Source organism: Eretmochelys imbricata, chromosome 3 (assembly GCF_965152235.1).
Source record: "Eretmochelys imbricata isolate rEreImb1 chromosome 3, rEreImb1.hap1, whole genome shotgun sequence".
Classification (NCBI taxonomy): Eukaryota; Metazoa; Chordata; order Testudines; family Cheloniidae; genus Eretmochelys; species Eretmochelys imbricata.
In genome coordinates this window covers 67649796-67674158 of record NC_135574.1, presented here as the reverse complement: position 1 = coordinate 67674158, position 24363 = coordinate 67649796, and the positions used below count along the sequence as shown (strand labels likewise).

Below are 24363 nucleotides of genomic sequence, written 5' to 3'. Positions count from 1 at the left end.
AGACTGTGGTTAGAGATCATTCTTTTCTCTTGCAGGAGTGAGCTCCATAGTCTATGTCCAGGTCCTCTGAAGGTTCTATCTTCTTTGCTCACAAGATTCCCCCAGTTGTTTGACCATTTCACTGTCTCAGTAGGGACACAGACCAGATTGGTACTGTACAAGAAGTCATTTTTCCTACTTGTTTTTCTGACCATAATCAATGGGCTTAAAAAACAACAACACTGAATTCTAAAAATATGTAATGAACAAAGACCAGATGCTCACTCTTTCGCATGAAGTATGCATTGGTCCATTTAACCTTGTATCCTCTCTCTGGTAGTGGCTTCAGTACAAGGTGAAAACCCTCCATAATGCACTTGTTCATTTTTACAAACCCTTCCTTTCCACAATGGTAGAGAATTTTCCCAGCAGGCAACCCATTCTAAATAATGAGCTGTATTTAGTTTGATTGAGAGTTTCTCATTTATCTCTTCTAGAGATCTTGCTGCTGCTATAGACCGAATGATGAAATATAACTGTGATACTATGATTTATGTGGTAAGTAATTGTAGATTCACACAACACTTGGAATTTAACTCTCTTAAAAATGCAGGGCCTCTCTTGTTCCCAGAGTGACTGTGGCACATGGTAATTGGCATCACAATAGACACTTAGAGGACCTCACTGCACAGCAGCTATTTCATAGTGTCACACAATGATTCTCAATCCTTTTTTGGTTCATGACCCACAAAATGGCTGAAAAATCATGTGGGGCTCACCATTTTAAAACGTACTTGTAATTTCCTCAAAAATAGCTTTTACGCAATCAACAGATCATTTTTCAGATAAATATTGTTGTTAAATATTGAATCAAGTTAAAGGTTGATTCTTATAATTGTTTGTGTATGAAAGGATATAAAATATGCTATTAAAGTCATGTTCTAAAATCCATTTACAGAGAAGTTTAATTTAAAGTCCCAATATATTGTCACAAATGTGAATTTTATAGCTTGTTTACAATACATCAGTTGCTCTATTGTTGATTCACTTGGAATTGCACATCAAGAGCCATTTAATCCATCTGGGCATGCAGTTGCAGACTGGGAGCATTTTAACTGTCTGCTGGTTTTTTAACATGACTTCAGCAATATCAGTAATGGATAGTAGGATTAGCTCCTTGTCCGTGTGTAAAACTTCTTAGCTTTAGCATTCTAAAGATACAGCATATGATGCCGTTAAGGTTTTTTCAGAGATAGGGGTAACCTTTTGAAAACCACTTTTTAGTATATGGAGTCAGTTAATGTCCTCTGGGAAGCAAATCTACTGGTTTTTTTGGCATGCTCCTTATGATATGTCTGGAGATGTCTATACAACATGCTTGGTATCATGCTTTCATTAGTCAGTGTAATGTTACATAATACAGTGCCTTTGGAAAAATCATTGGAGCCAGTAAATGTAGAACCAAAACCCCAGACCTCTTTAGCTCTTCATTTTCTGGCTCCAAGGAGTTTCCATTAGCTTTTCTTCCCCTCTTGTGACATCGGAATAATGCGTTTTCCACCAATAGCAACATGCTGCATTCCTTGTCACCAAGGAGCAGCATGCCAACAGAGAAGCAATGCTCCAGAAGTTATGGACGTTGTTACTGATGTAGCAGTAGCTGGTGCGTGCAGTTGCTCATCTGTGTTTGCTCCTGTGATTGCCATGAGTTACAAGAAAGCAACAAAGTGGAAATAATGAAACATTTCGCACCAAAAGAGAATGAAAGCTGAAATCGATAATAATGAGATGGACCAGTGCAGAATCAGTTCCCTAATGTAGCCCAAGAAAGAGCAGCAGCCTAAGGATATTAGTGGCCAGTCCCCTCAACTTTTAGTAATTGTTCAGTCCTTATGTCTAACTTTCTTCTTCTCCCTGGCCTAATCCTTATGTACTTGCAACAAAAGCTGGAACCTGAGAGTGCGGCCATTGAAATTACAGTGTCTCAGAGAAGTTAGAAATGGAAAACACCTGCCAGATCACCTAGTCCATCTCTCATCTGTACTCTTCTATAACAACAAATGCATGAATTACTAAGGGTTTTTGATACTACAACTAATACTTCCACCTCTTTCTCTTGTTGTTGGCTGAAATTGGTGCTCATAAAAATAAGTGATTAATAGCTATTGTCAGGCAAACTGCAGGTAGGCCTTGTCCAATCATCCCCACACACCTCTGCCAGTGACCTGACTGGCCCCAGATCTCTCATGAGTAGCACTTCCAATCTCACTGAATTGTACCAAACTGCATGATAGTGTTTTGTAATGTCCATCAAACTCACTGCCTCATGTGGGTCAAGCTGGATTTTACTCTAGGTTATCTGAGGTTAGACTTCCATGAACCTAACCTAGATGATTTTTAGTCTATGTTTGGAGATACTCAATTATTATATACAAATATATTTTGAGTCCCAATGTTTAAAAGCTAGTTGGAATTTACTCAGAGGTCTCTAAATCTTATTTCATGAGATTATAAAGGTTTTGTTGTTTTTTTTTAAAAGAAAATCAAACCAGTTTATTGCTGGTAATTCTGTAAATTACTATATAAATTTATTTATAACAATTGTTTGTTTATCCTACTATTTATTTCATAAGGGCCTGTAAGAGTGTAAAAGCATGACATCCAAAAAGGTATAAAATACTCAAGGTTTATTATAGAGGTGTTGGTAAGGATGCCAAGTTAACGTTCACTGTAGTTCAGTGTTGCACTTAAAGCAGGGATTGAACATCTTTGTTATATGTGAAAAATGTGGCGTATCCTCCCCTGTCAGTTTTCAAATTTCCCATATAGTTAAAACTCACTCCATAGGCTACATTTCAATTTTTTTTTTTTTAAGGATTAATGGTCATTTTTCACTGTTATTCTTCATATTCTCCCCTTCAGCAGAAACCTTTATCTTGTACAGTTGCGTCATCATGCAAAAACCATATAGTTATGATTAAGCAATTTTAGTGTCTGTGGACCCAGATTATATTAAATGAGTCTTTTAAAAATCTGTTTAATCCCCCTCCCGCCCTCACCCCATGATGTCACCAGAGTGCAGAGTTAGTTATTTGGGTGCCCGAACTATGCATTTCCATATCTTTTAGCCAGTTTGGGATTATTAATTTTTTTTGGTTTGATGTTAGCTGTGAATTTCTGGGTTTTGAACATTTGATTTTGGAATAGTTACCAGATGCTTGTAGTGTAGTTTACTCTAAGTTACTGATGTAAGTTACTGATATGTATTCTCAACTGTAACTGTGTTTTAACATAGTTTTTGGTTGGAATTTTTATACTATTCTAAACATTTTAATCCACTTGAGACTACTATAAAAACTGTAATTTTATATATTACTCCTGAATTTACATCCTGATTAAAGAAAGGGCACTGTCCAAAATGATGCTTGTAAAATTAGGTGAACCAATGTTGTTTTAGGCCCCAATCCTGCAAATATCTACAGGTGTGCTGCACTATATGTTCTGTGAATAGTTCCAGTGAAGTCAGGGGGTAAATCTTTGAAGGTTCAGAGTCTTGGTTTGTGAGTAAACAGCATCATTCCTCCTTGCTGCCTGACTACTCTATTCATATCGTGAAACAAGGTAGATTTAAATATAGGAGAATCATACCTCAGAGACCAGGATTCTTGGATATCTCAATACTTGGCCTGCTGGCAGGAGCTGAGAAAGCTGCACGGCTGGTGTGTGGTAGTGTCAGGAGTAGAATATGAACTCAGTGCTAGCTCTGGAAATTCCTGGCCTGGGCTTGGAAAAAAATAAAGGAGAACAAAAATCATTCAGTTCTTGCAGTAGTGGCCTGTCAAATATGGCCTGGGAGGCTGTAGTTCAGGAGCAAACTAGAATGAACGCGTGGTGGTGAGTCCTGCCATCTTAACTAGGTGAGGGGACCTGCATCCCATGATGCCTGTAGCAAACCTGTTGTTGAGTGCAGAGAAAGGCTAATTCCAATGAGAAGTCTGTAACAGTCACAAGAGAGATGAACTGAAAGATGAGGAGAGCAGCAAATGTATATTTAATTTAAAATAATAATATTTGAGAGATGAGCATTATCTGTTAGTAAGGAAAAAAATCAAATGCACAATTACAAACTAAACTGTAACGAGGCAGTAGTACTCCTGAAAAGGATGTGGGGGTTACAGTGGATCACTAATTGAATATGATGCAGTTATGAAAAAGGCTAATATTCTGGGGCATATTAACAGGAGTTTCGTATGTAAGACACGGGAGATAATTGTTCTGTTCTACTTGGCACTGGTGAGGCCTCCGCTGGAGTACTGTGTCCAGTTTTGGGCACCACATTTTAGGAAAGATGTTGATAAACAGGAGAGAGTCCAGAGGAGAGCAACAAAAGTAATAAAATGTTTAGAAAACCTTACCTATGATGAAAGGTTAAAAAAACTGGGCATGTTTAGTCTTGAGAAAAGAAGGCTGAGGTGAGACCTGGTAACTGTCTTCAAATATGATAAGGACATTAAGGGCTGTTCTGAAAAGGACAGTGATTCAATTGTTTTCCGTGTTCTCTGAACTTTCTAACTATTAGGATAGTTAAGTACTGAAATAGGCTTCCAAGGGAGTTTGTGGAATCCCTGTTGTTGGAGGTTTTTAAGAACAAATTACACAGATAACCTTTCAGGTATGGTCTGTGCATGCTTGGTCCTGACTCAGCATGGGGGATTGACTAGATGTCCTCCTGAGGTCCCTTCCAACACTATATTCCTACGATTCTATGATTATACAGCATGTGTGTTTAAAATATATACATTTGTCTCTGGCCCAGTGCCCCAGAAGTGCAGAAATGTCACATAAGATCATAAGAATGACCATACTGGGTGAGACTAAGGGTTCATCTAGCCCAGTATCCTGTCTTCTGGCAATCACCAGTGTTAGATGCCTCAGAGGGAACAAACAGAACAGGGTAATTTCAAGTGATCCAGTCCTAGCTTCTGGCATTTGGAGGCTTAGGGACAGTCAGAGCATGGGGCTGCACCTCTGACCATCCTTGCGAATAGCCATTGAGGGACCTATCCTCCATGAACTTATCTAGTTATCTTCTGAACCCTGTTATACTGTTGGCCTTCACACCATCCCCTGGCAATAAGTTCCACAGGTTGACTGTGTTGTGTGAAGAAGTACTTGTTTATGTTTGTTTTAAGCCTGCTGCCTATTAATTTCATGTGGTGACCCCTGGTTTGTGTGTTATGTGAAAGGATAAATAACACTTCCTTCTTGACTTTCTCTGCACCATTTGATTTTATAGACCTCTGTCATATCCCCGTTTAGTCGTCTTTTTTCTAAAATGAACAGTCCCAGTCTTTTTAATCTCTCCTCATATAGAAGCTCTTCTGTACCCTTAAATCATTTTTGTTGTCCTTCCCTGTGTCTTTTCTAGTTCTAACATATCTTTTTTGAGATGGGGTGGCCAGAACTGCGCACAGTATTCAAGGTGCGAGTGTGCCATGGATTTATATAGTGGCATTATGATATTTTCTTATTTCTGTCTTTTTCCTAAATGGTTCCTAACATTGTTAGCTTTTTTGACTGCTGCTGCTGTTGCACATTGAGTAGATGTTTTCAGAGGACTATCCACAATGACTCCAAGATCTTGATCTTGAGTAGTAACAGCTATTTTAGACCCCATCATTTTGTAGGTGTAGTTGGGATTATTTTTTCCAATATGCATTATTTTGCACTTACCAGTGTTGAATTTCATCTGCTGTTTTGTTTGCCCAGTCACCTTTGGCCTTAACTATCTTGAATAATTTTTTATCATCTGCAAACGTTGCCACTTCATTGTTCACTCCCTTTTTCAGATCATTAATGAATATGTTGAACAGCAAAGATCCCAGTATCCCAGGGGAACCTTGATGTTTATTTCTCTCCATTGTGAAAACTGATCATTTATTCCAACCCTTTGCTTCCTATTTTTTAACCAGTTACTGATCCATGAAAGGGCCTTTCCTCTAACCAATGACTGCTTAGTTTCCTTAAGAGCCTTTGGTGAGAGACCTTGTCAAAGGCTTTCTGAAAGTCCAAGTACACTATATCAATTGGATGACCCTTGTTCATGTGTTTGTTGATCCTTCAAATAATTCTAATAGATTGGTGAGACACGATTTCCCTGTACAAAAGACATGTTCCCCAACAAATTATGTTCATCTGTGTGTCTGATAATTCTGTTATTTACTATGGTTTCAACCAGATTGCCTGATACTGAAGTTAGGCTTACTGGCCTGTAATTGCCAGGATCAACTCTGGAGCCTTTTTTACAGGAGACACTGGGGGATGGGAGTGCTGAACAGACAGAGAATTCAGACCACAGCAAGGAACTGCCTTGTGGAAACCTTTTCAGCCAGTGCTGGTATATCATTTATAGGATCTTATGGGTTTCTGCCAGGTATTCGTATTGATGATGTAAATCAAGCGCCAATGGTAGGGGCTTCAAGTCTCAGCCCTAGATATGAATGCGTCCGTTCTGATGGGAGATTAGACAAAATATATGAATTCAAAGGTGATATTTAAAGTAGATTAATTCAAAGGCCTGTACTAAAATGATATAGAATAAACTGTTTTCAAAAAGATAAAGTGTTTTATCATTAGTAAGATTCTAGAGTGCGCTGATGTCAAAGTACTTTACGCTATTATATCTTTCAAATTCAGTCTGGTTTCCTAGATCTTAGTTCTGCTGTCTCTCTACCTAAGCAGGGATATATTCTAAAATGCACCCATTTTTTCCCTTAAGACAGATAAAAGTCAAAACGCTCACTTTGAACAGCTGTTCCAAATACTGAAGCTCATGGGCTACCAATGGGCAGAAAGGTAAGTGTGGGTGTCATAATTGCTACTCTTTTATTGGGGTGGGGATATATTAAAAAGGAAAAACGAGCAATGATCAGAAATTCTTTAATAGGCCCCTTGAAGCTCCTTGGTATGAACAGTGGGGTACATAAAAGCAAGAAAGGAGGAAATGTTGCCTGTCAAAGACATTACACCTCAGTATCTGTACATTGTGTGCTCATATAGTAATAATCTTAAGAGCTAATATACTTTTATGAGTGTAATATTTTACATCCTGCCTCATCTTAGCTTATTGTACTGAGTCTTCTATATTAAAGCCTAACACAGCTGTTAGAAAGTACCAATCTCCTGAGAGTGTATGAATGACCAGGTTATCATAATTCTGGTCCTTTCTGTCTAATTATAAGGTGTGCATGGAGAGATGGTTTTTCTGAAGTGAGGTAATGATGACATTGTTGAGCTTTCTATGTTGAATGATGTTTGTTCAGCTGTTACTACTACATCCTAGTTCAGGGCCTTGCCTGAACAAACATTGCAGGCATTTCTGTTGATTAAAATGTGATTTTAGATCTTGCTGTTTTCAATGCAGGTGTCAGCATGTGTCTTTTGGGCTAGTGCAGGGGATGAAGACACGAAAAGGAGAAGTGGTTTTCCTGGAAGATGTTTTAAATGAAGCTCGCTCAAGGATGTTACAAAACATGGCTGCTGCAAAAAGTTAGCTGATTCAGGTTTTATTCATTTCTCTTGAAATATTCCCATGCAGATTACAATATCCCTTTCTCCTTCCCCCTCCATCACTCTCCCCCAAGTCCAGTAACCCAGAGCAACAGGCTCTGATCTGTGTCTTTCCACCATCTGTGATGATATAATTAAAGTAGTAATAACACTTTGCCCTTCCATAGCTAGAATCTCAAATAGCTTTCCCGAAGCATAGGAGGCCATACAGCTTGAAAAACATGAATGAACTTTGCCTCACACCCAACCCTGCAATGTAGGGAAGCTATTGCCCCTTTTGATGGACGGGCAAGGCGCTTTTATCTTACCGTGATGCAGCAAGTTAGTGGCTGAGCTAGGAGCAGAACCTGGGAATGAATGGCACTTAAGCTCCTAAATCACTTTTGAAAATGGAACTTAGTCTCCTCACTCACACAGGCACTTCTGAAAGTTTTACCCACAACCCTTAATCTTGCTCTTCCTCACTTCCTAACTTAGAAAATGGCAATAGTTCCCTAACTCACAGAGTTGTTTGAAGTGTTTCATTAATGTTTGAAGTGCTCAGATACCAGGGAGGGCATTTCCAAAGGCACTTACCTGCCATTTGTTGCTTTGAAAATCTTGCCTATAGTGATATGGGCTATTAAGTGTCTCATTGTCCTCGTCGTTAAGACTGCACAACTCTGTGCTGCTTGCATTTCCATTCTTGTATCCTCTTTTCCCCCTACACCGTCTCACAAGCCCTATCTTCAGTAGAATCCTCTCTCCTTCAGTAGAATGCTCTCTCTGTTCCCTGCTTACTCCTGGGGGAGTTCTGTGCCAAAAAATTAAAAATTCTGCGCATAGTATTTTAAAGTTCCGTATATTTTATTTGTCAAAATAACACAATATAGTCATGCCAGTTTCAATTATTTTGATAATTTATTTCAAAATGCCTGTCAGCAAGTATGTCCATAACAATATGGACAATAAAAAAGATTCCCCCAGAAGTAGAGAGTTCAAGAAACCTCTTCGACAACCCACTTCCTGTTTCTTTGTTATGCTTTTGTCGGGCACGTCAGTCTGGGTGTGTCACACATGCCAGGTGGGCACAATTTAGGGGAATAATATGCCCTCCCAGTCTTTTAGTCAATTCTCATTTTTCCAGCCCCCATATGGTTACCGTATTTCAAGTTCCCAAATAGAGGACACTGCCAGGGGGAGCTGGAGGAGGGGTACAGTTGGGGGCTGTTGGAAGGGGTATTTGGGTGGGTCTGCAAGGGGACTCCCCCAGCCCAGAAACCCGCACCCCCTTCCTTTCCTGAGCCCAGTCACGGGCTCCGCCCCGCACAGCTTTGTTACTGTCCCACTGGGCAGAGATGGCCTGTACCTGCTGATAGTGTGTGTGTGTGGGGATGTCACTTGAGTCACGCACCCCCACCTCAGCAGACCCCTTCTCTTATCCTCAGTCTCCCTTCCCAGAAAGCAGCAGCCTCTCCCTGCAGCTCCCAGCTGTTGCTCCTGTTTCTCCCTGCAGGGTGCAGCTCACCGGCTCCGGCAGTTGCTGTGCAGGGAGGGAGCCCGGCCACACTATGTGATCAAGCAGGGCTGGCAAAGCTGGGAACCACAACCTGGCCTCACCTCCTGCGCAGGCGCGCTGCGAGCTGGGGAGCCATATTCGCTGGGTCCAGTGGCACCTAGTGGCAGTCAGCAGCTCTGCAGCACCAATTCTGTGGGGAAAAATGAAATTCTGCACAGAACATTAATTCTGTGCAAATTTTGCATTGCAAGTGGTACAGAATTCCCCCAGGAGTACCTGCTCCCCCTTGTGCCTCTGGATCTTTTTCTTGCTGGATCAGCCTCTCTTCCTGTGCAACAAACATCCACTGCCCTCTCCTTCAAATATCTCCTTATCATTTCTTCATAGCCTTTCATTATTGATTGACCTCAACTGTGACTGCTTCTACCCACTCCAGCTTCCTTGAATTGTATGTGTCCTACCTCGATTGTGAACTCCTTGTGGCAGGCACCTAAGTTGTGTTTTGTAAAGCACTCTGTAACCCTATTGTGCTAATAAGTAATACGTAATAATTTCAATCATTATCTGATACTGTGGGATTTTAATACATTTTAATTTTGAGGGGAGGCAGAAGGGACATCAGCACAGAACCAGGGAATTGATGGTTTTTCAAAAAGATTTGCTTAAGTGCTCCAGGTTCCTATAAATGCAGCAGACTGTGGGTGAGAGTCATCCCTGTAACTTCATGGCATCAAACTCAGGATCAGCTGTGCAGCAGGGCTCCTAGCACCTATGCCAAAGGGCTTGCCATTGATCTCTCTGGGCTCAGAAAGTGGTGGGGCTGGAGATGCTTGTTTTTGTGTCACGGTGGGGTAATTGTGAGTAGTTGGCCTTGTGGGTTTTCTAGTTACAGCAAGGATTGTCTTTCCACCATGTTGCCAGGGAGAATTTGCTTATGGTGGTGTTAAATACTTGGCTTGCACACTAGAACTAACCCACTTAAGGTAGCTAACAAGCCCCTATGACTGGCTTATATTCTGCCGTATTTAAAATATAAACATCTGCCCTTAAAGTTGCAAAAAAAAAAACCCTTCCAAACATGAACAGTGTAACCAATGCAGCGTAGTCTTCCTAAGCAAGCAGGCGGGCAAACAGTTCTAAGTGATGTGAATCGCCCCCACTCATCACAGCGGGGCATTAGCGGTGAAACCCAAGGATGACACTTTGAAACAGAGTTTTTCAAAAATTAAGGTGCACAGTTCTCACTAATTTGGACAATTACCTCAGTTGCATGTGCAAATAGCCTAACAAATGGCAGAGAGAAATTCTAAATGTGCACTGCATCTTTGTTTCCTATTGAGACGTGTTTAGATTTTACACAACAGCCATATCCTCCCCTCTGTCTTTATGCAAATCTCCCCCTAGGAGATCAGCTGTGGATGGAGAGTAGTGTGCAGCTCTGACTTTGTAGACTTAGTCCATAGACCAGAATTAAAAAGGTCCTCTCCGCAGAATGCATTTGACAGCTTTGTCTTATAGGAAACTGCACTAGGATCCTGCTGCAAATAGGAAGAAGAGACCTAGATAGAAGGCAGATATGATCTGAATTTAAAAATGGAATGTTTTAAATAAACCAAGATTGTCACCTTGTTAGGTGAAGTTAGTGAGTCCAAGCACAATTTAATATATAGCCTGAAGATGTGGACTGATGCACCTGGAGCTAACATTCCTTCCAAAACAGTGGTGATGTGTGCAGTCTCTGAATGTCTATGTGAAGGGTGCTATGATCCCAGCCTAGCACTGTGTACTCTCACCTCTGGGGGGGAAATAGGAATAAAACAATCCCTTCAGTGGATAGCTGCAGGGGTGAGAGAGCTGCTTGCTCACTGAGGAGTTATTGCTGAAAGCAGTCATGAAATAACTTTCCAACCAAGGTTCTTCCAACAGCTGCACTGAAACAGATATCCTTTGTTAGCCTATTTATCAGTGATGTTTCAAGGCAGATAAATTAGTCTCACAGTGAGAGATTTAAGAAGTTCTGTCTAGTTAGCTTATCCAAGAGAAGGCTTAGAGGGGATTTGATCATAGTCCATAAGTACTCATGTGGGAGAAGATTTCTGATAGTAGAGGGCTCTTTAATCAAGCAGGCAAAGATGTAATAAGATCGAGTGGTTGGAAGCTGCAGCCAGACAAATTCAGACTAGAAATAAGGTCCACATTGGAATAATTTACCTAGGAATGTGCTAGATTTTCCATCACTTGAGATCTCTCTGGATGTCTTTCTAAAAGATATGCTGTAGCTCAACCAGAAGTTACGGACTTGGTGCCAGAATTACAGGGTGAAATTCGATGGCCTGTGTTACGTAGTGAGTCAGACTAGACTATCCCCTTGGCCTTAAAATTTAGTAATCATATTGAGTATAAGAATGGCCCTATTAGGTCAGACCAAAGGTCCATCTAGCCCAGTATCCTGTCTTCCAACAGCGGCCAATGCCAGGTGCCCCAGAGGGAATGAACAGAACAGGTAATCATCACGTGATCCATTCCCTATCGCCCATTCCCAGCTTCTTGCAAATACAGGCTCGGGACACTATCCCTGCCTATCCTGGCTAATAGCCTTTGATGGATCTATCCTCCATGAACTTACCTAGTTCTTTTTTGAACCCTGTTATAGTCTTGGCCTTCACAACATCCTCTGGCAAAGAGTTCCATAGGTTGTGTGTGCGTTGTGTGAATACTTCCTTTTGTTTGTTTTAAACCTGTTGCCTATTAATTTCATTTGGTGACCCGTAGTTCTTGTAAAGAAAGGCAGCCTTGATGTGAAAGGTTTTACATTCGGACTTTGTCGGCCTTTGCAGCCTGACAGTTTGTTTTATTGCTGGTATAAATTTTAATCAAATCTGCCTTACCACCAGCTGCTGTCGTTCTTACCCATGAGCCAGTTACACTGTTGCAAATTTTCATCATCTGTTTTTGCTTGTATCTCTTCAGCAACTAAAGAACTGGAAAACCCTCTTGAGACCGCCGAAAAGATTGGGCTTGCAGCACTTATAATTCAGGTCTGTTTAAACTGTCTTCTGATTATTCCTTCTGTGAGAGACTGTACATTGGCACTGGGAACACTAGCTACATGATGCTGAATAGCAACTGTTCTCATTTTAGGATTTCAAGGGTCTTCTATCATCCGATTATCAGTTTAGTTGGGACCGGGTTCTCCAAAGTCGGGGAGATACAGGCGTATTCCTGCAGTACACACATGCCAGACTCCACAGGTAAGAAGAGCCTTCCAGAGTAGAGAAATTTTCTGTTTTTATTAACATCTATTTGACTCCAGTGGCTGAGTAACATTTGTGATGAAGCCTTTCCTAAAGATTCGAATCTCTCATCCGTTCAGTTGAGACCTCAGATGGGAAAACCAAGGAAAATGAAACTTGCAAGCCCTCTCCCTCTGGCTGGGGCAAGCGGCATGGCCAGGCTGTCTCTATGTCCTAGTAATTCTTGGCTGCTGTAACAGCCGCTTGGGATGACTGGTGCAAATTAGGGCATGGCAAAGAGTGGCCCCAAGATCAGTGGTGCTCTGCTATAGCCAAGGAATCTGGCCTGGAGTCTTCTGGATATGCGAAATACACCTTGCTACAGTATTTAAACTGTGATTTGACTGAACTTTCCCGAGCGGCAGTGACCGACTCCAGCCTTAATTCTGTCCTTTTGTGATCACCCCAAATTGTATCTTAGGGAATTTTAAAAATCCATAGGAGAAATACCGAGATTGAAGATAAAGCACTTGGTCAGACTGTCAACATCGGCATTGTGTCATACTCCTGAATTGATTTTTAATTCCAAAAAGGTCAGACTTGACAGTGCCCTTTGAAACTGTCATGTTCTTTCAGGGGATCTTTCTGTAAAGTTACTGACGTGTATATTCAATGCTGGCTCAAGTAAAATAGCTTTTTGTCTTGGATTTAACTCAGCTAATCTAACTCAGATGTTTTAGTCATCTTGCAAACAGTGTATCTAGATTCAAATTTTGTTCTCCTTTAAGTGCACGTTGGTTTTAATTCTTATGCAGCTTTGCTGGTGAAGGTTGTTGGGTTTTTTTAAATTTATAAGAGCGTTTGTTTTCTCACACTGGGCTCTTATGTTTTCTAGTTTAGAGCAGATGTGCAGGGACGGGCAATCAACTGACATTAACACAGCTTGTTTACAAGATCCACAAGCCATCTCCATACTCCAGCATCTTCTCAGGTATTTACTATTTGTCTTTCCAAGAAGCAGATCCATCAGGGTTTGATGCCTGCATGTTGAATAAGTTATTAGTTACATGGCAGTGGAAGAGTAGAAATGAACATCTTAGGCAATGACTTGTTGATCACTGGGCCTACTGCACAAGCCCATACTTGCAATACACATGTTTAGATGTAAATGAATGTGTTGATTTCAGAAGCTGAATGAAAAAGGATCATGTGGGGAAAATACCTTTGAGTAATTGGATGCCTGTTAATAATTGTTAATACTGTTCACAGTATTGGGTGCCTGTAACTAATTGTTACTTAGTTGCTAATGAGGAAAGATTAGTACAGTTCTTTTGTAAATGTAATAAGCTATATAAACATTGGTCATCATCATAAACATAGACCTGGTGGATGGGATTTCTGGATCCCATGGGAAAAGGGGTGTGGAAATGCTCTTAGGAGGAGGGGAATGGAACATCCACCCACTTCCAGTAGCCATGAGGGACACCCACACGCCAATCCCTAATAATAGTACTTAGTTTGTATATAGTGCTTTTCATTGATAATTCTCAACATTCTGACAAAGCTGAGCAAGCATTATTCATAGGTGTGAAATCTCAAGCACAGTAAGGTGTGAGGACTTTCCCAACGCCACACAGGAAGTCAATGGCAGAGCTGAATATAGAGCCCAGAACTCCCAGCTTGAATGTCCTAGACCCTGCACCATGCTGCCACTCTTCATGCCATCCTCCCTCCAGGCAGTCAAGAGCAAAAGCCTTCCTAACGGCTTAAACCCACTTTCATTGCTTTGATTGTGGCCTTTGACAATATAACAAAAATACTTGGCCTTTGATCTGGTCAGAGTTAAACATCATTTACCTAGATGATGATCTTTGTAGACCAGTGAATCTCTTGGAATGGTAGATTTGTGGTAGCACATTTTCCCTGAAGAAGCTGACTTACTCCTCTTAACGTAAGATTGGCCATACTGGGTCAGACCAATGGTCCATCTAGCCCAGTTTCCTGTCTCAGTGTCAGGTGCTTCAGAGGAATGAACAGAACCAGCAATCATCAAGTGATCCATTCCCTGTCCTCCACTCCCAGGTTCTGGCAGTCAGAGTAGGAGATCCACTCAGGAATTTTCAGACAAAGCTGAAAATACCAATTTGTTGAAACCAAAATGTTTCATGGAAACATGTCGGTGTTGATGAACTTTTGATGGAACACAGGGCAGGGCAGCTCAGCCATGTGACTGCCCTAGCACAGCAGACCCAGGACTTCCAGGGTCCCCAGCTCTCATGGCTTCCAGGCTCTCTGTCACAGAGCTGCAAACCCCAGCTCCCAAGCTCTGAGGCTCCCGGCTCAGTTGTGGTTCCCAGGGCTTCTAGGCTTTTGGCTCCCAGGGTCAATTTCAAAAAGTTGTAAACTAATTTTTTCTAATTTCCCTTCCACCGTAAATTAGAAATATTGTTTTGTTCTGAAGCTGAACGGTTTTGTTTTTTAATTTCCCATGGATGGGAAATTCTGACTTTCAGACAGCTCTACTCATTAGTTTATTTCATGTGGCTACAGATTGCAGTAGCAGAGACATGCCTCTTCATTTAATAGCTACTTGACAGTTCAGTGAACTTGGTATTAGCAACCAGCTGTGACAAAGTCAGGCCGGACGGCTGCAAGAGGGTGTGGGAAGGCTGATATGTTAGCCCCAGAATGTTAAAGGTCCTTTTTCCTACAGGCTGATACTCCTGAGGGAATTATGTGCCAAAAAATTAAAAATTATTCACAAAATATTTTAAAATTCTGCAAATTTTATTTGTCAATAAATAAGTGTAGCTCTAGCGTGGCAGTGGGGAACACAGGCCACTGGCTACACTGAGGTGGGAGATCACCCTGAAGCCCCTACCTTCCCCAGTCCAGGGACTCGGCAGTGAGGCTGCACCTGACCCTGACACAGTGCAAGGGCTGGGCCTGTCCCAGAAACACCCTGGGGCCCTGCCCCTCTGTGCCAGGCACACCAGGTGTGGGTGGGCAGGCTCAGCCCAGCAAGACCCAAGTGTGGAGGGGCTTAGTGTGGGGGGATCCAGGTGTGAGGTGAGAGGTTTCTGTGGGGGGCAATGTGGGTGTGGGCAGCTCAGTGGAAGATCTGGATGCACAGGGGCATGTTGTGGGGTTCCAGGTGCAGAAGTAATGGGATTTACCCAGGGGATCCAGGTGATGGTGGTTGGGCTCAGCGAGGGGGTCTGGGTATGGGGAGATGGGGCTTAGCTGGGGGAGATGTCTGGGTGTGGGGGCGTGAGGGGAGGTCTGCATGCTGGGGGAGTGGGGCTTGGAAGGGTGGAGGTCCAGGTGCAGCTGGTTGGGGCTCAAGTGGGGTGGGGGTCTGGGTGTGGGGGGCTTGTAAGAGGGGTCCAGTTGTAGGGGGGTAGGGCTTGTCAGGGTGAGGGTTCGATGGGCCTGCTTAATAGGGGAGCCCCAGCTGCTGTCGAGGGGCTGCCACATGCCGGGATCCTGCTGCCCCTCACCCCATGATTCCCCTATCTTCTCCATCCTCCTCTGCTCACTCCCACATTCCCTCCCACTGCCTCTTCCCCCCCCACCCCCACCCTCGTTTCCGCCACTCCCCCTTACTCAGGCCCACCGTGGGAACTCACTGTTCCACAGAAAACAGGAAGGCTCCAGAACACAGAAGGGGAGCACAGCTGGCACTAGGACCCAGGAGGCTGCGTTCAGCTGCAGAGTCTTGTTGCTGGACAATGCAACCTCTGAGCTGGGAAGCTCTGCGTTTGCAGAAATAAGGAGGGAGGGGGTCAGTGGCACGTAACCCCATGCGCTCCCCCCCCATGCATCGCCTCCGTTTGGGGGGCAATCCCTCCCCCCCAAAAAAACTGCATACACGGTCACTCCCAGAGCGGCTTCTCTGTCATTTTCTGCAGGGAAAAGCAGGCACTGTGCGGGGGGGCGTTTTCTGCTGCGGACCCGCAGTCCCGCAGAACCCCCCCAGAAGTAACACTGGCACGCACATACGCTCAGCCCCCCGGGTGATCACGCAGGCATGCTGGAACGGACGCGCTGACTGGGCTGCCGGGGAAGAGGCACATGTCCCCCAGCGGATTTTGTTTTGCCTTTTTCTGCATGGGGGGGGCACAGAAAAATGCGGGCCATATCAATTCTGCGCCCCCACGTTGGTGCAGAAATCCCCCAGGAGTAAAGCTGATGAGGGGTTACCTCAGGTCAATTAGGGACACCTGAACCCAATTAAAGGCTGCCTGAGGCCTTTAAAAAAAAACCTCTGGGGAGAGAAAAGGCAGGAGAGGGAGAAACTACTGCCAGGCTACTGGTAGCAGGGAAATAAGCTTTTCCAGGCTAAGGGGTTGAGCTCCTTCTCATAGGGGAACAGCCAAACCTGAGCACCTGCTATGGGGCAAGCAACGGGATGATGCCTGCCCCAGCGAGGAGGCAGGGGAAGTATCCCCCTTTGGTTTTGTGTTTATGAGACGTTTTCCCTTTTGTTTGGTGAAGGATCACCTCTTAGACCGACCTTGGGGCCTACCCTGGAAACACGGCCAAAGGAACACAGAAGGGGGAAGGCAAACACTGCCCAGAGTGGGGCTGATTTACCCCAGGCCCGCCATTGCGAGAGCGGGCGAGATGAAGGAGATGTCTTGCCACACAGCTCATGGTGTTCTTAAGTACCTTTTAAATGGAAACCAGTGTGTAATACTGACCACTTCACTCATGAGACCAGCAACTGTTATTGTTTTTAAAATAAAATCACATCTTGTGGCAACACAACTCACCTCTAGGCTAGCAGCTGCTACGTTTCCCCCAAGACCCTACACATGGCCACTGATGCAGCACACGTGCATGAGGCTGTGAGCTCTTTGGGGCAGGAAACGTTTTTCATCATGTGTTTAGACAGCACCTGCCACAATGAAGTCTTCAGCCATGACTGGGGCTCTTAGCGCTACAGCAGTACAAAAATAAATAAGTCAATTTTGGTTTGCATGCAAGGGAGGTTAATGTGGAGCAGTCATAGAAGTGCAGTTCCTCTAAGACCGTCTCCTGATTGCTGAGTCCTCCCCCACCCTGCCTGCCCTGCTGTGTCCACTCCCCAGTTTTGCTGTAACTTGACCACAAGAGATAACACTACCAGGGAAGCTCTGCTTTTGTAAGAACGCACATTGGGCACATTGGGATGGGAGGACGTGGAAATCTATCAAAGAGCAGAGCGGAGTGGCAGAAGATCCTCTTTCATAGTTCTGCTTTGGAGGAGACCCTGCTCTGAAGGTCAGAACTGTCAGGTGCAGGATTATTCCTACTAGCCGGCCAGAGAGAACTGTTCAGGAAAATTTTCTCTCTGCAGATCTGTACATGTTTGAGTTTTAATACTGTATTCATCTCAGCTGACTATAATTCCATATTTTGAGAACCAACTTTTTTGTTTGTATCTACTAATTGTAATTTTATGAGAGTCCCTTTAAGCTGTTGAAAATTCTGAGTCCCCTTTATTAAAAGGCCACATCCTTTAAGGTACTGCTTTATGACAGTGCCTCAAGTGGTCATTTTAATGTAGATTTTTCTTCTAATAAGGACCCACAGTGAGTGATAAGATTTAAAGCAGAACATAATATTCCAGGAGCAACTGTTTATTATCTTTGCTTTTGACCACCTGTTGTGAGCTCTGAAATCTACAGTATGTATTCAGCAAGTTTTAAATGTACTTCCGTATTATGATGATGCTATTCCCAACAGTTGCAGTCCCTTTCTTTATTCCTGTTCTAAGAACTTTAGTTAGTTTTCTTGTGATTGCAAACTGAGCTCTGAACTGTCCCTTACTTTCTCCCCAGCTACGATGAGGTACTGTATAAATCCTCTGAAGATCTTCAGCCCAAGCACATTGTCAGCTACCTCCTAACGCTCAGGTAAGGAAAGAAATATTTACTATTGCTGAACAGCTTTAATTCTCAGTTTCACTAGAATCAAACTCCAGCAACATCGACAAGTCAGTACAAGCAAGCGTAGACCCTCCAGGCGTCCGGGTGCGCTGTTCCCAATCTGAACTCCGCAGCTAGGCCTTGTGGGCAGACCTAAAACCCCAAATCTGCATCCCTTTGCACATGGGACAGGGTTGGATCTAGATCTAAATGTGGTGGCTCAGGCTCTTCTCTTGGAGGAGGGGAGAGGGAGAAACAAAGGAGGATAACTGAAGCAGAATAAGTTGATAATACAAATCAAACTTGTAATCACTGACGCAGGAGTGGGTGTCCCTTCGGAAATGTTACAGTGCCCCAGACCAAATAACGCTTTGGTCCCTATCTCATATTTCCAGTATGTTCTTCTAAAATCGTATCTGTACCAGCAAGCAAAACTAGTAATTTCTTCTTTTATGAGGCAGCTGTGAGACATAAAACTCAGAATCCAGTCCTGAAAGGGACCGTTTGCCCAAAGGCCTTTATAAACTGATCTTAGTCTGGTGGTTGGGGGTGGATCTTCTAGTTCTGCTGCTTTCTGCAGCCCATGTAACTGCTCTTCTTAAGGGAATTGCTGGTTCTAATCCACTTTTCTGTTTCAGCCATCTTGCCGCTGTGGCTCATAAAACGCTCCCTGTGAAAGGCAGTGCCCCTGAACAAGCCCAGGTATTGTGCATTATTGCTGTGTGACTGTAATTCAGTGTACTTGAGCTGTGTAGCCAAAGAGAAACACTGCCTATCTGGCAAACGACTGCTTACGAGGACCACACCTATTCACGCTCCAAACAGTTGAAACTAAGAGGCGCTCTTGGAAGCACTAACTGTAGGAATGGCATGAGGCTGGTTCTGAGCTGCAGAATTGCCCTTTTTTCCAATGAAGGAGCAGGAACTCATGGCTGCAAGCCCACCCTGACTGCCAAGGGCTCTCTCTGGACCTCTTCAATGTGACTCGGAGCACCACTTAGAGGGAATTGCTTCAGAGCAGTTGTTCCCTTTCTCTCTCATTTTCTTCTCCCTAATATTCCGGAGAGTGTTAAACATTCTGGGACATTCCAAACCGACATTCTGATGGTTTCCTCAGCTTAAGTGGGAGGACAGAGCTATGTGAGGTGACTGAACCCCCACTCCCTAATTCCGCCTACACAATACAAATTGTCTATACTGCTAGGCTACCAACGTAGGCTGTCTACTCCTATGTGCAGTTCCACCTAGATGCAAATTAGAAGGCTGTGAATCTTTGGGCGAGAGATCTGATCCCTTAACTATTGAGTAAATGCTACCCTAATTACACCATCTTTTGTTCTGTCTCATACTGATTTGAAAAGTAATTGCGTATCTGCCTTTGATGATGACTCTTCCTTCAGGATTGAGCTTTGCAATGTTCTGTTGTGAAAAATAAGTGAGAAGATTACAAAGAAGATATTCCATATGGTTGAGCTTAAAGCTCCATTGACTTTAATGCACCTTTTAGTAAGCACAACTTTTTTGATAGACGTGAGTTCAGATTCCCTGTAATTCTGAAGAGTGGTGAGAGTTAGGTCCTCCCCCTTGTCTCCTATCTTTTGAGCTACATTGAGCTCTTATTCAGGTCTGGGAAGGGTACTCAGGAGTGGCACAGCAAAGTTTGAATTTAACCTCCAACCAAAAATACCCTCTCCCCTGTGGGTGAACACTTTTCACAAAGCGATCGCTCTATATCTGACCTGCCTGTCCCCATCCTCAAAGAAAACCTGCACAACACTTTCAAAAGACAAGCCTGGGAGCTTAAATTCATAACTTTGCTAGACACTACAAGTCAAAGACTGTATGAAGTCACAGGATTTATGGTTTATTACAACAATCTATAACTCACTGTACCCCTGTTTTGGCCTATGACTGCAGGCATGTTAACAGGCCACTTCAACTTGCCGGTCCCTTAGAATATGTGTTAATTACTTAGGCTAAAAAATCTGTTCCACCTTGTATTTTGCGGTGACACTCGGGCTTGGTCTACACTACAGTTAGGTCAACATAAGGCAGCTTACATCAATTTAATTATGTCAATGAACACGCTACAGCCTGGCTTCCGCAGATGTAAGTGCTCTACTACACGGACGTAATAACTCCACCTCCATGAGGCGTAGGGCTTATGCCAGTGTAGTTAGGGCGACACAGTGTCCCTGCAGACACTGTGTTACTTACATCAGCTGTTGGCTGTCATTCTTGACAATTTCACAGCTCCATGCTGGGAGCCGTGAAATTGACAAGAAAGCTGCACTGTCAATCGGGCAGGTGGGGGGCTCCAGCTAGAGCCCGGCTGCCCCCAGGTACCTGCTCCCAACACAGCTGCTGTCCATGCTCCCCGCTCTGAGCTTCAATGCAGCTGCTGGACTCCCCACAGGGAGCCAGGATGTGCCCCCCAGCTCCCAGCCAGTCGGCTCCCTGCGGGGAGCCTGGTGACTGCCCCAAGACTTCCGGCTCCCCTCCAGGAGCTGCCCAGACTCTGAGTGCAGAGCTCTCCCCCAGGAGCCCGGCTGCGGTGGGAAGCAGAGAGCCCAGGAAAGCAGGTGGGCTCCTGGTGGTGGGGAGCTGGGAGCCTCCAGGCAATACCAGGGCTCCCCATGGGGAGCACTGAGCCTCCAGGCAGCAGCCCGGCCCGGCTCCCTGCTGATCCTATGTTAAGTCATCTTACAACTATTGCAGTAATTACTGCAGCAGTTCATGTCCACGCTATCCTTCTTCTGTAAGTGGTGCGTGTCGTCACCAGGAGCATTTCCACTGACTTCAGAGGGGCAGTGTGGGAGGCTGAAAGCCCCCCACTTATATTTTTAGCGTAGACAGGCCTTGTGAGTACCTTTCCCAGACCTGAAGAAGAGCTCAGTGTAGCTCAAGAGCTGTCTCTCCAACAGAAGTTGGTGCAATAAAAAATATTACTTCGCCCACCTTGTCTCTCTAATATCCTGGGACCAACACAGCTACGGCAACAGTGCAACCAAACCGGAATATGCTAGGCTGTCAGCCGAAGGTGAGAGGACATGTCTATACTCAGCTTCTCAAAGGTCCAGTGTGGCCACAAGGTGTCTGTGTCTTACCTGTGTGCTGCTTGGAACTCCTTGTTTTTCTGACCGTTGCTGTGGCTCAGATCCACTTAAGGACTTAGGCATCGAAGCCCCAGAATTAGGTACCACTGCTAGCCACACAATCCTCACTCAATTGCTGCCTAATCCTCCAGGCACCGAAGTTACTGCCTCACTCTGGGCATCCACAGCCTTTTTATGCCTACGCGTCAGTGCAATCCATGAAGCAGGGAAGACAAGCACTCCTCTGCCTGGCTTCTTATGGGCTCTAATGTGGTAGGCATGTTAGCTGCATGTTCCAAATCTGACCAGTGGAGGAGGTGTCACCTGCCTCCCTAACGCTTACCCCAGCAGTTAGAGCGCTCACCGGGGATGTGGGAGATCAGGTTCACTTCACCCCTTTGCATGATGGGGAGAAGGGATTTAAATAGGGGTCTCCCACCTCTGAGTGCCCTCCCACTGGTCTAGTGGATATTCTGATCGGGAAAGGGGGGGCCTTGCTCAGTCTCTTCTGCTGAAGCTATTCCACCTGGCATAAGAGTGATTTGAAGCAAGAGGGACTGGCCCCTGCAGCTCCCACCTCCCAGCTGGGTGCCCTAACCACTGGTCTGTGGAGTCAGTCTCTGTGGCCCAGTGACTCTTTCAGTAATTATACCAAGTGGAATGGCTTCAACAGGAGATATTAGACTATCCTGATGGTTTGGGCACACTCTTTAGAGGTTGGAGATCCCTGTTCAGATCCCTTCTCCCCTGCAGGCAGAGGGGGGAACCAAACCTGGGTCTCCCAAACCCTGGGTGAGTGCTCTAATCACAAGGGAGGCAATACTATGTCCCCACCCTTCTTGTACAAGGAGCCAAGGGACCTAACTCAGGTTTTATGGATCCCATTATTGTTCCAGAGGTGTCTAAAAGATAGGCATTGCAACAGCTGAGTCCCTTTGTGGATCCAGACCAATTGTCTCGTGTTCCACCATGGCAGCTCTCCACTCTGCTCGCTCCTATGCTAGGCTTTATGCAGCAGGGTCTTGTTCCCTCGGTCAGGGAAGCCAGGCTGGATGTGGCTAGAGACCTGTTTGTGACTTTGGCTTGAATGGTCTCCACAACATTGAGAATAAATTCCGCCACTTTCACCCTTAGATCAGTTGTTCAGTGCTATTGTGGCGGAGGATGAAAGTGGCTTCCTCTAGTCCTTGAGCTGCTACTAGTATTCAGCACTTTGTATCTTCATAATGTTGAACAAACCCTAATCCTCAGACTCCTTTTAAATAAAGATGACACACAGATAGCTGTCTTCATTTTTAAGAGGTTTCCTCCTAGCCCTTTCCTTGAGACTATGCTCCTTGGTCACGGAAGTATAAACTGCTGTTCAGATGATGTGACTGCATAAGTTGATTGTTACTTTTATTTTGCAGGCAAGACTCCGCCTCTTCCAGGCTGCACGTTCTGTTCTAGCTAATGGAATGAAACTTCTTGGAATCACGCCTGTAAGCCAGATGTAACGAAAAGGCCTCCTGCAATGTAAATTTAAGCTTCTTAGTAAAAGTTCTTAATGAGAATCCAGCCACTGTTATGACCCTCATTGTTACTTCAGTCCTGCAAACTCTCTTCTTGTCTGGTCTTTGGTGTTCTCCTGTGCCTCTGGCAAGTGTACTAACAGCTGCTCATGGGGCAGAACCCTGTTGTCCATTTCCCTGTCTCACTGCCACTCATAACGTTGTACCCTTGATAGTGCTTCAAGCCATTTGAAAATGTTGGCTGTAATCCCTGTTATCGATGAGGGAGGGTCATATGTTTGCCCAGTTACAACAGCTTGGAGCACTTAATTTGCCCTTTTCCTAAGAGAATTGCCATTGAACTGTATACCCCATTGAACAAAGGCTCTCCTCCACTTGAGATCTACAATCCTAGTACTTCCATTTCCTCTCTACATGTAAAAGAGCTTTCAGTTATTGGATAGATGTCTCCCCTTTTCTTTTCATACACCTGGGTCAGCATGGCAATCCATTTACATCTGGCCTTGTTGGCATCTTCTGTAACTCCCGAGTTCTCATTTATATCCAGTGATTCTGTTAGTGGATGGTATGCAAGGTATCAGGGAGGGTTTTGGTTCTTTTGCTGGGGCAGGGTGCTTTTGCTTTGAGACAGATTCAGTGTTTCACCCTCACATGTCCACAAGTATTTGAGTCCCTACTCTTGCACTTGCTCTCACTAAAAGCATCCTCCCTTCAGTTTATTTCACTCACGTTTTTAGTCTCTAAGGTGCCACAAGTCCTCCTTTTCTTTTTGCGAATACAGACTAACACGGCTGCTACTCTGAAACCAGTTCAATATTACTTACTCTCCCACCCACCCACCTTGAGCCCTTGTTAGTGATTAAATCAAAATTTATCTAAACCTAATAGTGTAATAGCAGTAGATGCTTCATCTACTGCTGCAATGCAGTTCATACAAACTATGATTTGTTACGGGCTGTTCTGGATTTCCCCTTGCCTTTAGGATCGTTCCCACTTCAACTATATGGCCTGGACCAGCTGCCAAACCTCCTTTTGCCCCCCAGGAGACTTCTCCCCAGTTTCAATAGAAAAGATGGCTCTGAGAAGTGGTTTTGATTTTTATTTTTATTTTTTTTTTTTTGAGATGAAGAAACCGCAACATGAGAACCACATCCTAATCTAAGGATAAAACCACCGAGCACAAGTTGCAACCTTGGAGCAGATGTGCCATAAAACAATATGATAGTGGAAAGGAGGGGAGCCTAGCATATTACCCTATTGCTATTTCATGACGAGCAATAAAAGGCCCTGCCAGAATCTGTCTGTGTTTCCTGAATAAAATCGAAGCGTCTGTGTACTTGGAAGACTGGTTCTAAGTACAGCCCCCACCCCTGCCAGATTAGTGCATCTTAATGCGCTACTTAAAATGGATGGAGCTGCACAGCTGCTCAATTCGCCTCAGAGGGAGGGGTAAAGGAGAAAGTTCATTTTATGAATCAGCTCAGTTGTCACTACATTTCCTCGTGTTGAAAGACAAGCACCACAGAGAATGAGGAAGAGGAACACATGAGCTAATATTTACGTTTC

At 44.1% G+C, this 24363-nt stretch overlaps 1 protein-coding gene across 2 annotated transcripts in view; it reads left to right on the top strand.

Moving 5' to 3' along the window:
- RARS2 (arginyl-tRNA synthetase 2, mitochondrial) overlaps nucleotides 1-24102 on the top strand; it is a 59975-nt gene extending 35873 nt beyond the window's left edge. Inside the window, exons 12-21 of one of the 2 annotated variants that reach the window (XM_077812802.1) lie at nucleotides 477-537; nucleotides 6758-6834; nucleotides 7403-7527; nucleotides 12017-12084; nucleotides 12188-12297; nucleotides 13175-13270; nucleotides 18105-18179; nucleotides 18830-18893; nucleotides 22696-22801; nucleotides 23921-24102. In XM_077812802.1, coding sequence (XP_077668928.1) covers nucleotides 477-537; nucleotides 6758-6834; nucleotides 7403-7527; nucleotides 12017-12084; nucleotides 12188-12297; nucleotides 13175-13270; nucleotides 18105-18179; nucleotides 18830-18893; nucleotides 22696-22782 — 763 coding nt within the window. In that variant the 3' untranslated portion in view covers nucleotides 22783-22801; nucleotides 23921-24102. Of the gene's footprint in view, nucleotides 1-476; nucleotides 538-6757; nucleotides 6835-7402; nucleotides 7528-12016; nucleotides 12085-12187; nucleotides 12298-13174; nucleotides 13271-18104; nucleotides 18180-18829; nucleotides 18894-22695; nucleotides 22802-23779; nucleotides 23866-23920 lie in introns of those variants that run through there. The other variant, XM_077812803.1, reaches the window with a different exon arrangement.
- The last annotated feature ends 261 nt before the right edge of the window (nucleotides 24103-24363 follow it).